This window comes from Rhipicephalus microplus, chromosome X (assembly GCF_043290135.1).
Source record: "Rhipicephalus microplus isolate Deutch F79 chromosome X, USDA_Rmic, whole genome shotgun sequence".
NCBI classification, from domain to species: domain Eukaryota; kingdom Metazoa; phylum Arthropoda; class Arachnida; order Ixodida; family Ixodidae; genus Rhipicephalus; species Rhipicephalus microplus.
This window is the reverse complement of record NC_134710.1, coordinates 639,692-655,823: the sequence shown is the minus strand read 5'-3', so window position 1 is coordinate 655,823 and position 16,132 is coordinate 639,692. Positions and strand designations below refer to the sequence as shown.

Genomic DNA, 16,132 nt, shown 5'->3' with positions numbered 1-16,132 from the left:
TCCAGGCGATCCATAAGTGATAGGCCGGTGCCTTCAATCGCGCCGCAGTGGCGGCGCACAAGGGCCAAGGCAGCTACGACCTCAGCTGATGTCGGGAGCGGGGCACCATCAGCACTTGCGGGATCCACCTCGGCAGAGTCTTCATTTGGCTGCTCAGCAGTAGCTTCGGCGACAATCTCCACATCCGTGAGCTCCACCGTTCGGAGTTAGGCCTGTCGCGCACCACAGCGTGCGACAGGCCTAACTCCGAACGCACTAACATTGCGAGCACAATGACCGATGCCTGCCGATGCTACGAAGGAGGAGCTTGCAACAAGTGCGCAGTGTGCCGTTGACACCATAGAGACTGCAATGACTGTAAGCTGCAAGGCTGCGGCGTGAGTCCGGGGGTAAAGCGCGCACACGGCGCGCCCATGCCGGCTCGCCTGACTGCTTTCTCTTTCCCGGCGGCAGCGCGGGCCGCGTTCGAGACAGTCGTCTGCGTCCTTTCCCTTCTATACTTTCCTCCTCAATCTTTACCTCCCACTCCCCCTTCCCCGCGCGAAGTCGTGTCGGTGCTTTCGTATTGAAAGAAAATAACAGCTCCGCGCTTTTCTCTTCTCTTTCCTCATCCAAGAACCTCTACCGCAAGGCTGCAGTGCGCGTACGCCGCTACGTTAAAGTGGCGCTCTCGGCGCCATCGATGTGTGCAGCATTCGTAAACGCCCGCCGCTCTACCGCTACTTTCGAGAGTTGCGGGAAAGCTCGTCGCCTGTCAATGGAGCACGGGCGGTTCGGGGTGGCTGAGTTCGATATATCCATTATATGTCAAACTTTGTTCGAAATAAAAAATCAATAATGCATGCGATTTCCCGTGTGATATAGCAACCGTTCGATATAGGCAATAATTCGATATATCCGTGTCCAATATATTGAGGTTTGACTGTACAATTACTAGTCAACTTGGACTGAATTCATTCCGCTTGAGTGATGGCAATGTATAGAATGCTTCAAAGCTTGTACTGGTTCATGCAGAGCAAAACTCAACGTCACAGCAGAATTCATTTCCTCTGCCTAATTCTTCATTCATGCAACAGAATTACTCTCCACCTTTATGTTCGTCTCCAACGCCCCGGTTAGCGACTCTTCCACGAACCACCGTATAGGCACCTTCACAAGATACGGCTAATGTGCCCAGCCCTAGTGCAGATTGTTTTGAAGGGGGAAAAGATGTTTCAGGTACGAATGTGTCATGTACGGACACTCCAGAATCGCTACCGCTCTCCGAGGATGAGCATGTAGTTGAGCCCCAAGGCTCAAAATCTTCTGAGATGTATAAGGCTCCATTGGCAAATCTTTCCCCTCATTTTCCGGCATGCCGTCGTTCTAAGCGATGCCGTAAAATACCGGCACATTACAAGGATTATGTTCCCCCTTGAGCATACTAATTTATATTACTCCAATTCGTACATGTGATAACTATTGTATAATGCTGTTTTATTTTGTGATTTACAACATGATATTTTTAAATGTTTTGCCAAATTGTCATGTGCACCAGGAATTTTTTGCATTTTTACAGTTCTATATTGCGCATGTTGCAATGTGTCAGTTTCAGTACCTTGCCGCTGTGTAATGTTCAAAACAACTGTGATTGCCTACTATGGCGCTAGTTTTGTATAATTCACAATCTCTTGTACAAGTATGCAAGAGTTTACATCTCCTTTCCTTTCTAGGAGGAGATAATGTTGTGTCGGGCATTTCATGACCTCCAATCAGTTTCGGTCTCAATGAAATGTGCCACATGGCACCAGCCACGCAACAGCGATATTATGAACCAGTGCTACGTGCCAATGTGCGCTCTCTGAATAAAGAGTTTCCTCCCGGCTCTGGGCCTAGCGTGACGTTTTTCACAGACCTCCGGCGCTAACGCGCCCATTGTCTTTGTCACACAGTGCCTCGGCGGCGATACAACACAGCGCACACAGTCAAAATTGAGCATATTTTTTGCCACAACTGTTGTAGATTAACCCTTGGTTTCAGCGATGTGACCATACATGGTGACGAAGAAACTCCAAAAGTATAGCCACGTTCACCATGTCAAAGCACTGTGGACAAAATTATGGTAGATGCTATTGTGGACAGCAATGATGTAGTTCTGAAAGCACATGTGCAAGCAGCTCTCACAGATTAAAAAACTACTGTTTGCTGCAACCCACAGTCGTTATCATGAATTGTCACAACACAGCTCCAAAAGTAGTATCTAGAGACTATGCTGCTCCTAAGGAAGCTTCAATAGCAGCGGCAGATTAAAGGTAGTAAAGTTCTAAAATGTAGGCTCGTACAAATAGTGAGTTTTAGGTTCGAAGCGAATTCCAGCAAATAATAGTATTGCGCTCAAATTATTTGGAATCAAACTCGAATAGTACGGTATATATTGTCACGCGCTTAATCTGCCAGAAAGAAAGAGGCAGATGAAGAGGTAGTAGTTCTCGTGCCTGTGCTATTTTTTTTGGCTGCGCTGTGCAGACTGCTCTCGGAACTTGGACCTTGTGAAACCGTCTTATAAACGTCGCCTTCATTTAGAACATGTTATTTTATTGGTGGTAGGTGTCGCCTTCGTTTAGAACATATTTTATTCGTGGTAGGTGCTGGGTATTATCACCTATGCAACAAACGCCTCCCACACTCTAAAAAAAAAGATTGAGTAAAAAGCGTGTCTTTTTGTTTCACAATAATAGTCGTCATCTATCTTGCGTTCCTTCCTTGTGCTATCGCCGCATGCCGGTACATTCTGATCATGAAAGACATGCGCGTTATCAGCGTTACACAGCATTCTCGATAGGAAAGTGGCCAGTGCCAAATTTTCAAGAAAGGAAGCATACACAAGCCTGATGAGGATTATTGTTGCGAGACAAAAAAACACCCTTTTTACTGTATTTTCTTTAGAGTGCAGCAGCAGGAACGCCAGTCAGAACCCATGCCTATGCCAGCGCACCGTGCTAGCTGGAGAATTTGGGGTCTGGCCTCTGAGTTTGCACCTCACCGTACAATTAACTACAACCTCGACAGGTATGAAGGATGTTACTCTGCTTTTGCAGCTGCAGTGACCGCTGCAGCGTCACCCGCTTATTATACGCTACAAAAACTACGCGTGCGGAGTCCCTTTCGTGATAGCCTTTTTGAAGATGTGGAAGACTGGCTGACTGAGTTCGAGCACAAACGTAGCTGATTTCAACAGGTGAGATAAAGTAGCGAAGCTCAGGATCGTGTTGTGAGGGCTCGACAACATAGACAAGATGGCGATAAGGCGAAAACGAATTTAATAAACCGGAGCTACGGCAGCAATGCAGTCATAGAGCATGCGCGCACCTAAAAACGACAACGAAACCGCGTCCCGACTAGCTCAACATAGAGTATAGGGCTGCCAGATTACGCGAGGTCTCACAGTGTACTTTAGCTCTCCGGATGGTGCTGGTACATGGTTTCAGAACTGCAAGGGCCTCCTAACATCATGGCACACGTTCTGTTGCAGACTTATGGACACGTACTAGAGCCCTAATCATCAAGAGCAAGCGGAATGGGCCCTCCCTTCTCACATTCAGATGCCTTGAAGATGTGACCATGTACGTGAAGGATATGGTTCGTCTTTTCAATCGAGCCGATCCAAACATGCCGAAAGCCAAGAAGCTGCGTCACTGGATGTGGGGCGTGAAGGAGCAGCTCTTTCGTGGTCCCATTCGTAGTCTGTCCAAGACTGTTGCGGAGTTCCTCACTGAAGCAATGGAGAAGGTGCTGCACCAGTGGAACCAGTACGATCAGCAAGCGAATGCTACTACACCATTGAGCTAGGATCATTTCTGACCGACGTAGAAGCGCTTTGTGAGCTTATACGATAGGTCGTCCGCGACGAGCTGCAACAACTGCACCAGGCGCAGTAGCCTTTGTCACGTCAAAAGAGCCTTTGTCAAAAGAGCCTTTGTCACGTCAGATGGTCTCTACGAATTTCGAGTGCTCCCGTTTGGTCTCTGCTCTGTGACAGCTACCTTCCAGTGCATGATGGACACTGTGTTAGCAGAAAAGTGGCAAAGCTACCTCGTTCACTTAGATGACGTGGTCATGAAGCCATCTTCTATGAACATCTAAATCAGCTACAAGTGATTGATTGATTGATTGAATTATTGATTTGTGGGGTTTAACGTCCCAAAACCACCATATGATTATGAGAGACGCCGTAGTGGAGGGCTCCGGAAATTTTGACCACCTGGGGTTCTTTAACGTGCACCCAAATTTGAGTACATGGGCCTACAACATTTCCGCCTCCATCGGAAATGCAGCCGCCACAGCCGAGATTCGAACCCGCGACCTGCGGGTCAGCAGCCGAGTACCTTAGCCACTAGACCACCGTGGCGGGGCTCAGCTAAGACAAGTACTAGATTGATTGATTTGTGGGATTTAACTTCCCAAAACCACGATATGATTACGAGAGACCCCGTAGTGGAGGGCTCCGGAAATTTCGACCACCTGGGGTTCTTTAACGTTCACCCAAATCTGAGCATACGGGCCTACGACATTTCTGCCTCCATCGGAAATGCAGACAAGTACTCGAGGTAATCCGATAGGCTAACCTTATGTTAAAGCCTCAAAAATGCCACTTTGGTTATGAAGAATTGAAGTTCCTGGGCTATGTTGTAAGTGGAAATGTGTCCATAATTACCCAGAGAAAACAGCCGCTGTAGCAACCTTCCCGACTTCTACCAATAAGAAAAGTGTTTGGTGGTTTCTTGGGTTATGTGAATACTACTAGCACTTTATAGGCAATGTCTTTGAAAATTGCCGAACCCCTTACTCAACTCACCAGCGATAACACACCGTTTGCTTAGAGGTCCAAACAAGACACGGCATTCACCGAGCTGCGGCATCGCATTGCATCACCACCTGTTCTTGGGCGCTTTGTCAAGGAAGCCAAGATAGGAATTAATACGAACGCCAGTAACATCGATCTTGGCACGGTACTGATACAGTGGCAGGAGAGAGTTGAAAAAGTTATCGCTTACACAAGTCGCACCCTATCACGCCCAGAGCCCAACTACACCACCACGAAAAAGGAGTGCCTTGCCGTCGTGTGGGCATTCGTCAAGTTTCGACCTTACCTCTACGGACGCCCATTTAAGGTAGTGAAGGATCATGACTCGCTGTGCTGGCTAGTGAACCTTAGAAACCCTCCTGGTGGAGCCTACGATTGCAGAAGTATGACGTCACTATCATGTGTAAGTAGGGTCGTGCGCATGAAAATGCAGACACGTCAAGTGTGCCAATTGAGTCTGCCTCTCAAAAAATACAACTGCTCTTTCCTTGGAGTCGTAAGCATAACAGACGTCGCTACAATGCAACGAGCGGATGTTGAAGTGCGACCTATAATTGAACATTTTGAGGGCTGCAATGTATCTCTACCCCTGAACATACCTTGCAAATTGTCATCGTTCTGTTTGCGACACGGTGTGTTTTACAAGAAGAACGGTGCTGTCAGTGAGAAAACTTATTGGATGTTCTAGTAGGACATTGTGGCAAAATTCTATTCGCCTGCCATGATGAACCTTCATCTAGCCACTGGAGTATCACCCGAACACTCGCTAGGGTACGCAAGCCTCACTAATGGCCGAAACCTGCCGCTTGCGTTAAACAATACGTCCAAGCTTGCTGCGAATGCAAGCGCCTAAAGTCCCCATCTGTGAAGCCGGCAGGATGGCTTCACCCTATCGAGGATGGCATTTTGCACAAAAAAACGTACAAGAAGAAAGAGAGCACGTTGTCCGTTTTTCTTTTTTTTTTTTCATGAAATGCCATCCACAATGGAATACCAAGTAGCCTAACACTATGTTCATCTATACTTTATCGAGCCACTCATAAAACTTTTCGATTAGAATGGCATAGATCTCCTGGGCTCGTTTCCCTTGTCATCTTCGGGAAATAAGTGAGTAATCATCAAGAGATGCGAGTGAGAGGCTCAGAAGCGAACTTGATTGATTGATTGATTTGTGGGGTTTAATGTCCCAAAACCACCATTTGATTATGAGAGACGCCGTAGTGGAGGACTCCGGAAATTTTGACCACCTGGGGTCCTTTAACGTGCACCCAAATCTGAGTACACGGGCCTACAACATTTCCGCCTCCATCGGATCAGAAGTGAACTTCAGTGTTTTGGAGCAGCTTTGATGGAGTAAAAAGAGAGTTCTGGAGCAGTTTTGGAGCACCAAAGAATGTGTTTTGGAGCTTGTAAGTTAGTTTTGGAGTAGCTTTCCGGAGTGAAACATCATTATCAATCAAAATTATTTCTGGTAAAAAAAAATTCCAATGGCTTTCACTAAACATTTAGAACTGTGAGCTTACCAGACTTATCACCCACAGATGTGTGCATGCATGCGTATGTGTTCCCATTATTAAACATTACAACTGACAGAATTTCAAAAACCAAAAACCAAAAAATAATCTATGCTTATCTCTAGCTTTCATAACTGCAAATAATCACGATGCACTTTGCTCCTTAAGCTAATTAAACGCACTACTCTGCTCATCTGTGCTCGGTTTGGAGCGAAGAGAGAATGAGCAATTCACATGGCAAATGTGCGCAGACTGTACAGCGAGCCGCCAGGCAGCGACAGCGTGGCCAGCATAGGCGTCGCGCTGCAAGCAAATAAACAGGAGTACACGTGACCGCACTGTGTTTCAATGTAACTCTTAATTGTCACTTAGTATCCGATAGCAGTAGAAAAGCGCACATATGTATCACGGAAAGCAGATAGTGTCACAATCTTTCCTGAAGACCGTAGACGAGAGAGAGGGCCGAGGCGTCGCTCTCTGACAAGGACGACACCACATGCATGGTGGAGTAACAGCTACTGACTGCCGAGCAGCACTCGGGAGTGTTTATTTTCCAAGAATGACCACGGTTGCCTGCCGAACTAGGCAAGGTAATGAAAATAGGCTAGGCAGGATGCCACACGCTCGTTACACCCCTCACCCACAGTTAATGCACACACAAAAAAATTACAAGTTCTAGCCGGTTCAGCGTTGCTTTAGGTAGGCGAAAAGCAATCTGGTGCCCTTCGTCGTCAGTTGCTCCGTCTGGGTACAGGTGTTGAGGGACTAGGTGCGGTAGCACTAGGTGCTGCCTGAGCCGCTCTCGGTTCCTCCTGAGCTTCTGATGTGGTCGGCAGGGATGGCACTGAACTTGCCGGTGGCTCAACTAGTGGTGCACAACTGGAGGCGCCTGTTTCTTACAAAACGGTTGTCTCACTGGCCGCAACTGGTGCTGCCGCAGATGCAAGCCCGGTCCCACGGTTAGCCCTCACATGGTCAGCATGTCGGCGCTATGTGGTTCCATCCTGCATATGTACGAGCAGGGAGGAGGAGCTTGCAGGCGAGACCACTTGTCCAGCAGACCAAAGTGGGCCAGAACGGAAATTCCTGGTGAATACTGGCATTTCGGGCTCGGGCAATGGCCCAGGACAGCACCCTTTGTCAGCAGCCAGCTTCTGTTCCAGCTGTTTGAGGAGCGCCGTGGACCGGAGGTCTGGGTGCAGAATGTCCAACGGTGTCTTCACCATCCGTCCCAGCAAAAGCTCGCAGGGGGTACGGCCGGGGACTTCATGAGGTGTGGCCCGATACTGATAGAGTATGCGGGCGACCTGCATATGGAAATCCTCCACCTGGCTCTTCTTAAATTTGTCAATCGTCAGCACCACCCGCTCAGCTGCACCGTTTGAAGCAGGGTGATACGGAGGAACCATCACTCGGCAGATTCTATTCTTCGTCAGCCAGGCTAGATACTGTGCGCTGGTGAAAGTGGGCCCATTATCGGAGACTATAATGTCCGGCAGCCCCTGAGCTGCAAAGATTTGCCGCAGTACTGCAATGGTCGCACCTACTGACGGAGTGGTGACAGTTATAACATCCACCCACTTTGAGAATGCGTCAACCACCAACAGGAAGTAGTGACCTCTGAAGGGGCGCCCCAAAATCCACGTGAAGGCAGGACCAGGGCCTCTGTGGGAATGGCCATGGGGTGATCTCCAGATGACGTGAAGCCCACTGATGTTCCTGGCAGACTTGGCAGCTCCGCACCATGTGAGCAATGTTGTGGTCCAGTCCAGGCCACCAAACATGGAATTAGGCCACCATTCTTGTCTTTTCTACGCCAGGATGCCCCGCTTGCAGCAACAGTTCGACCCTGGACCAGAGACTTTGTGGGATCACCATCCTGGAAACCCAAAGTAGGCTGCCTTGCTCCAGGCTCAGCTCAGCGGCCTTGTGGCTGTAGGGCTGTTGCACCAATTCCTCCCCTCAGGATACTGCCTTCACCACCTGGGACAGCACCGGGTCCCGACTGGTTGCCTGCGACACAGCAGACCTGGAGATTACCTTGGGATACGCATGCTCCAGCATGAGCTACTTCAGCTGGCTCTGGAACACCAGCAGGCACCTCTGGCACCGGCAACTGGCTCAGGGCATCAGCAGGCCCCAGGTCTTTTCCCGGACACTACACCAACTGGTAGCTGTAGGCCGCAAGCTTCAAGGCCCATCGTACCACTCGAGGTGATGCCTGCACGGAGACTACCTTGTCTGGCCCCAGTAGCCCTAGCAGTGGTTCGTGGTTCATGACTGGCTCGAACTTTCAACCCCACAGGTACTGGTGAAAACACTCGACGCCAAACATGAGGGCGAGGCCTTCCTTATCGAGCTGGCTGTAACGCTGCTCTGCTGTGTGAAGACGACGAGAAATAAATGACACTGGGCGTTCTTAACCATTCTTGTCTCTGTGCGCTAGGACGGCTCCTACATCGTATGGTGATGCGTCTACAGTAAGAACAACAGGCTTGGCTGGATCGAAGTGCAACAGCACGGGTGCCTTGGTGATGAGCTGTTTACTGTGCTCAAAGGCCATGTCCTCCTCCTTCTTCCATGCCCAATGCAGGCCATCTTGAAGCATAATGTGCAGTGGCTGCAGATGCGCATACAGGTTGGGCAGGAACCTCCTGTAAAAATTGATGAGACCAAGGTAGCTTTGCAGCTCTTTTTTATTTCGGGGCTTCGGCACCTTCAGAATAGCTTCAACTTTGCAGGGGGCCGAAGTTGGGCCGGCCTGGGAGATGAGGTGTCCCAGGCATTTTACACTGGGAACCAGGAACATGCACTTTTTCCACTTGAGCTTGAGATCAGCATCCTGTAGTCTGGCCAGGATGTTGCTGATTCTGCATGTGGTCTCCGTCCTCAATACTGGTGATGAGGATATCGTCCAAGTACACTGCAACGTGCCTCATGCCCTTGAAGAGGTTGTCCATCTCTCTCTGAAAAATGGCTGGTGGCGAGGCCACGCCGAATGGTAAACGCATATAGTGGAAAATCCCCATAGTTGTCAATATTATGATGTACTTTTGTGAGGCCTCCTGGAGCACCAACTGCTGGTACGCATCTTTGAAGTCAAGCTTTATGAATTTCTGGCCACCAGACAAAGCCGACCAGAGATGTTCAATCCGAGGCAGGGGGTACTTTTCCATGGTAGTGATGGGGTTGATCGTAACTTGAAGCTGGAACGATGGGAGCGGCCCAATCCGCAGTATTGACTGGTACCAGGATGCTTTCTCCCTGTAACCGTTGCAGCTCCTGGGTGACCCCGTCCTTAAGTGCTAACGGCAGCGGACGAGGCTTAAAAAACCAAGGCCGGACTCCCTCGGGTACATAGATGCCAGCAGTCGTACCAGCGAATGTGCCAACCCCTGGCTAAAACAGTGACTGGAACTCCGTTAGGAGACTCAGAATGCCGTGAACGCCATGTAAGGCTGCTTCCTGGCACTCTGGCAGCCGAATACCCAGTGTGCAAATCCAATTCCAATCGAGCAGCGTCGGTGACGACACTGTGGTCAAATACAGAGGAAGGGTAGCTTCCCTGTTGCCAAAACCAATGCTGACCTGGGCCTGGCCTTGGGCCTGGAAAAGCTCACCCGAGTAACTTCGCAGCATGACGCCTGAAGCCTCGACAGCCACTCTAGGGAAGGTCCTTTTGAAATGTTTGCCAGCCATGACCGACACACTGGCCTCCGTGTCCAGTTCTATGAAAATGGGGCGCCCGCAAACTTCGACGGTTAGTACATACGGCGGCACAGACAGCGGGTCAAGGCCTGTGTGCCACATGTTGAAAATAGGGAGGTCCTTGGTCACGACGTTGAGCTTGGCTGCGCAGGAACCCGAGCCTGCTGCCGCACTTCCCCACCACCACTTGCGACGCCTACCCTGACCGCGGGCTGGTGTGAAACCTGGGCTTGATCTAGGCTGCTGCTGTGGTCTGCTATTCTGCTTCCCCATTCGGCATACTCGAGCAAGGTGCCTAGTTTTTCCACATGTGAAGCACTGCGAATGTATAAACTGGCACTGTGAGGGGAAATGGCCGTCACCACAGCGACTGCATCTACTGCTCCTTGCCACCATCTTGTTGACCGAAGCTTCTGTTGACACCGCAAGCACAATCTCGCTGGCGTCTTTTGTCACCGCGGCCATCACCAGCGCTGCTTTCACCACGTCGTCCAATGCGGGGTCGGGAAGTTCCAGGAGATGCGTCTGCATGCCAGGGTTGTTTATGCCGCAGACGAAACGATCCCGTAGCAGCGAGTCCAGCTGGTCCCTGAAAGTGCAGGTACTCGCCAAACCTTGTGGCGCAGTGATGAACTGCTCGGGGCTCTCCCCTTCCCAGTGGCTCCGGTCGTTGAAGGGAAAATGCCCCATTAGCGTGGACGAAGCCGGACTGAAGTGCGAGCGCAGTGTAGTGAGCAACTCACTGAGCGTCTTGTTATGCGGTGTAGCTGGTTTTAGGAGGTCGAGCAGGAGACTGAAGACTTGGGTTCCACAACTGCCCAGGAAAATGTCCCGTTGTTTCTCGGAAACAATGAGACATGTCGTTAGCGTGGAAAAACACGTGTACTTGCTCCTCATAGATGGGTCAGGTGGACCCGTCTCCCTCAAACGGCTCAAGCCTTCCGTACCATGGCATGGCGTCAGATGCGGGAGACATTGTTTTACCGCTCTCGATGGCGTGGGTCGGCTCGATGACTGAACTCCTCGCCAGTGTCATGATCTGTCCCATAGACCGTGGATGAGAGGGAGGGCAGAGGCACCCCTCTCTGACAAGGATGACACCACACGCATGATGGAGTAATAGCTACTGACTGCCGAGCACGACCTCCTCTATAAAATTACAACCTACTCACTGGCACCACCCCTATGGAGGCGTGTAGGCCAGAAAATTGGTGCGTAGGAACCAGAGATTCTGTGAGGTGCCGCCATAACCTACCCTCATAGCAGACGACGTGCTGCCGTAATGGTGCACTCGTGTGCGCACGTTTCTGCAATTTTTCATCTTATTTATAACGGATCGATCAAGCAACCCACATATTTAACAAATAAAAGCAACATTCTATCTGTGAGAAGCACCATGGCGGTTGGCTCCGGGATGATTATTATAGGAACTCCATAGGAACTCAATCTGCACGAGCGGTTTTGTGTCCTCGTCTAAGCGCAGGCGAGCAATATGCGACACACCACCCGTTTGTGTTGCGCAGTGCGCTCCACCTAACCGTTGTCCACAAGGTGCAGAAATAATTTGTCCGTAGGCAAGACTTCGATCTTGTAACGAGTTGAAACCTGAAATCGGAGTTTCTGCTATGCAAATAAAGACGCATATGATACTAACAATGCATGCGGTGACCTGTGTAAGTTTTCATGCCCTGCATATCGTCCTTCAATGATACTGTTCACGGATAACAATAGAAGGGAGCAGTTGAGCAGTTATGTCTGGTAAACGTCAAACGATCGATGGAAGCGTGCAATAATGCCGGTGGATTACTGCAATGTTGTTACAGCGATTTCTCGCACCTGCAGCAATTCGTTGCAGTTATAGCCACTGTTCGAGCACCGCTGGTGTTTCCGTGCGTGTCTCACCGGCGATGTCACCAAGCTTTTATCCCTGGAGCAGCAAAATACAATGCATTAAGTGACAATAGCTTTTGTCGCGCTCTATTTCCGTAAAGTGAATAATGTTTTCTCGAAACGCGAGTATGAGTCTAAACCATGCGTTCTAACTTATGGCTGAATCACTTTGAACTGTCCCTGTTCTATTCCACGAGCTTTTAGCATTGACACTGTCAAATCTAAGTGACGGGAAACTCGTCAAACGATATCCCAGGTGACCGCTGGCGGCTCGACTTGCAGAATGGAACGCAGCAGTACACCATTATGGGAATGGTGCTGTAGCTGTCTTACCCTAATGCTCCCGAGTACTGAACAAATATCCTGACAAATGTTAACCTTCAAATGGCACAAAAACGAGTCAACGCACAGACGCACCATGCAGAAAATTGCTTTGGCGGCTGCAGCCATGAGGGTTAGTTGTGGCGCCATGGCGTGCTGCGGTACTTTTGAGAACTAAAAAAAATTAAACAAGCAAAAGCAAACCTGGCGACACGGGGAGCGGCGGCATGAGCAGGTCGTAAGGTTATAGAGAAGGTCGTGCTGCCGAGCAGCGCTCGTCAGTGTTTATGTTCCAAGCACGACCAAGGTTGCCTGCCGAACTTGGCGAGGTAATGAAAATAGACGGGGCAGGGCGCCACACGCTCATTACAGATATAGCGTCTGTGCTGTCCCTATTTCAGTTGCTGCGTATCCCGGACCGTGTAATAGTTTCGAAATGCTCCTTGGAGCTATGAAACAATCGTGCGAGAGTGCCAGCCAAGTATCTTTAGCACACTTTGGTAAAAAGGAAGAAAAGACTTTCTGGTGGGTACTTCGGACAAAATCTGCTGTGGTACTATGTTTGTTTATTCGTGGCAATGGCGCACGTCAGGAGAATCACATTCCTACTTGTAAACATGTGCTGCCATTTAGTCAATTGTCATTTAGTCAAATAGACAATTGGCAGTTACTCGTGTTGGGGCCACCACTTTTGCGGGGACAACCACGGCGATAACAGCGATGACATGACCACTAGCAAGCCCTATGAATGAACACAGTTACAACATGATCAAGCCACGCTAGAAATGGACGTGGCCGCATGCTTTGTGCAGCCAATGCTCTGTGTTGCTCGACCAATGATAATAATCAACTAGATTTGGCAGTTTACACTTTCAATCGATAATTATGGCAGAAATCGCCGTTTATACGAAGTCTGGCACAGTAGGTCAGATTGGCACAGAATGGCACAATTGGTGCAGCACTTCCACCCCCGAGTGCGATTGCCCACGTACGCGTGGCAAGTGGAGGCCTCCGTAACGACTGAGCACGCCATGTTCAAATCAGCCAGTGTATTATACAACAGCTGTGACGAGTGACTTTTGAGCTTGTGGCATCATTTGCAGAGAGAAGAGAGCAATGTTTAGCTGACTTTGAAAATTTATTATGAATTACCGGCCGCATGCTGTACTATAATAATTGACTCGCAGGTTCCCGCTAGCCTCAACCATCGATTGGCAGCGTTTTCTGACCATGCTCAAGAAGTGTTGCAGGGCCCCTTTAAATGTGAAGTAAGGCTTCATGGCAGGGCAGATTTTCCCTGAACAAGTGCTTTCACGGCTTAGCATGCCTATACTGCAGTAAAACCACCATTACACGCAGTTACATGCGCACTAATACTATACATCTTGATTAAACATATACTCCAACTTAACACTACAAAATATGACAAAAACTACACAAACCTTTTGCAACCTATGCACGTGGCATCCTCAGTATGAACTGGCATTAAATAAGAGAAGGTCACCCAGTCTATGTCGGTGGCATCCTCAGTATTCACTGGCACCAAATGAGAGGTCGCCCAGTCAACTTTTAGCCTCCTATGCCTCTGTACACATCCGGTAGGGGGGCTGCGGTTGTTGTTGAACGCCGACTTGTCACGGCGGATCAAACAGAACTCGAGAAGCTGTTCCTTGCCCCTGCAGCATGTAATGTGACGAGTCTAGAAGTAGACTGGGTGACCTGGTCTCAATTAGTGCCAGTGCATACTGAGAATGCCACCCGCATAGATGGCAATATGTCTGTGTAGTTTTTGTTATTTGTTGTGTGAAGTCCGAGTACATTTTTAACCATGAACTTACCCGGATTATGGAACATTTTTGTAATATGCATCTATTCGTTCATTGCAAATACTTTGAAATTTTCAATAATTCAATTTCGAATGGAAGTGAATTTGAATATTCACACAAGGACTACTGAGCCACCTTGAAGCAATTCAGTGTCCCTGCTGAAAGCTATGGAGGAGCAGACTTGGGTACTTCAGTCAGCTTCACGCAAAGCCGTGACGCATTCTTTTGTGGCACGCCAAGAGTTTCTGTATGTGAGGCCCAATTCATTTGCTCTCATGAAAAAAAATTAATACACCCAGCAAGCTATAAGCAGCTTCTTTCTATGGAAACATATGTGCGTGTATATCGTGGTTTGAAAATGGACAGTGCTAGTTTTTTGGTTATACCAAATTTTGGGTTATATCACCCCTTCCCTTTAGAATTTTATCCACCAAGATTCTTCTGCAGTTTACACTGACAAAAATTTAAATGCATCATTATTTTATTGCCAAGATAGCCTGTGAATGCCAACCCTATTTGCTCACTGCGCTCCAACCCAGTGCATTAGAACACCTGCAACGTCATATTGTCCAGGGCTTAAATATATTAAAAGGTATAAAAGAGATTACATTCACAATGATGACCTCACTAAAGACAAAAGACAAACCTGCTGCAAAGATTGTATCCCTGTGCTCATGACTGGAGGTATCGGGACTCTCAACACATGAGGCAAAAAGGTCATCTTCTGTGTCATCATCAAAGATGCTCTTGCCAAATGGTACCTGCATTCAAAGTACACATAGTTGTAGTCCAACCAGGAGCTTCAAAGCAGTTAGATGAGCCGTTTCAGCTTGTGTAAAACCTTTTCTTATTATGAAAATTTCAATAATCACAATAATACCAAGATGTCATGTCACAAAACCATGATTTGATCACAAGAAATACCGTAGAGGTGGGTCATTTCGACCATTTCCTTAACATGCACCTAAACCTAAGCACAGGGGTCTTCCAGCTCTTGCCTCCATCAAAATGTGTCTGTCACGGCTGAAATTCAATCCTACAACCTTTGACTCAGCAGTAAAGCACCATAGCCACTACACCACAAAAGCAGGTAAGAGCAAGGCACATTGTATATTTGTGTATAAAGGCCACTTGAAGTGTTCTAGACTGGATGATAAGAAAAAAAGCACCCAAGCACTTTGTACAGATGGTTAACGAGCCAAGCTGAATGTGCGGCCTCAGGCAGTTGCAGATATTGCAGCCGAAGCCCAAGTGCAACTCAAGAAACTCCCGCCGAAAGCCAGCATAGGCCCTGGCGAACTCAATGCCGCCATTTGAACGTTGACGCTGCTTTGTCTGCAATGTTGCTTCCTCAGCTCGCCATTGTCACTTGCTTTTGGCTTGGAAGGCTGCTAGATCCTTGGTGCACAGCTGCTGCTTGTGCTTCCCCATCTTGGTCTGTTAATGTGCCCAAACTGCTGCATCGGCCCAGCAAACATGAATTCTCTCACAAATCAGCTGTTGGCACTGTTCTTGGAAAGCTGTCTGCTATTAGAGCGTTCATACTCTAATTAACAGTGCGCTTTGCACCACGAATAAGCTCGGACATGATGGCTGTGACACCAGTTCACCCACCTGAAAAAATAAATGTTTGTGCAGAGCCTTCTGTTCCCACAAGTTGGAGACCTCAAGTGCAGAGCAATTTTCATCTAATACACTTCTGTTTTTACTCCCATTTCATGTCACAAACCGGCACCACTTGTAGCCAGGTACATTTTCTTTTTTTCATTTATGCACCTTAAGGCATGTGCAAAAGTGTGGTCAATGAGAGATAGAATACAGCACAAAAAAAAGCACTCGTGATGTTTACAGATGCCCAATCACCTTCACACAAAAAAAATGGTGGGCCAGTGGCGGCGACAAAATTATCTGGGGTGTGTGAGTATTTGAACAACGAATAGCATTCGCTAGTCAAATTGAACGATACATGAAGTACTGAATATTTTAAAAATTATCGGCCCCTATAGGACAACCTTGAAGCAGGGAAACAT

The 16,132-nt window shown here is 48.5% G+C and overlaps 1 protein-coding gene across 8 annotated transcripts in view; it reads right to left on the bottom strand.

The window, feature by feature from the left end:
• LOC119175608 (uncharacterized) overlaps window positions 1-16,132 on the bottom strand; it is a 497,980-nt gene that overhangs the window by 60,480 nt on the left and 421,368 nt on the right. For 7 of the 8 annotated variants that reach the window (XM_075881644.1, XM_075881647.1, XM_075881649.1 and 4 more), the window contains one exon: window positions 14,749-14,863. The exons of the other annotated variant lie outside the window; for it this stretch is intronic. In XM_075881644.1, the coding sequence (XP_075737759.1) occupies window positions 14,749-14,863 (115 nt within the window). The remainder of the gene's footprint in view (window positions 1-14,748; window positions 14,864-16,132) is intronic. 8 annotated transcript variants of the gene reach the window in all.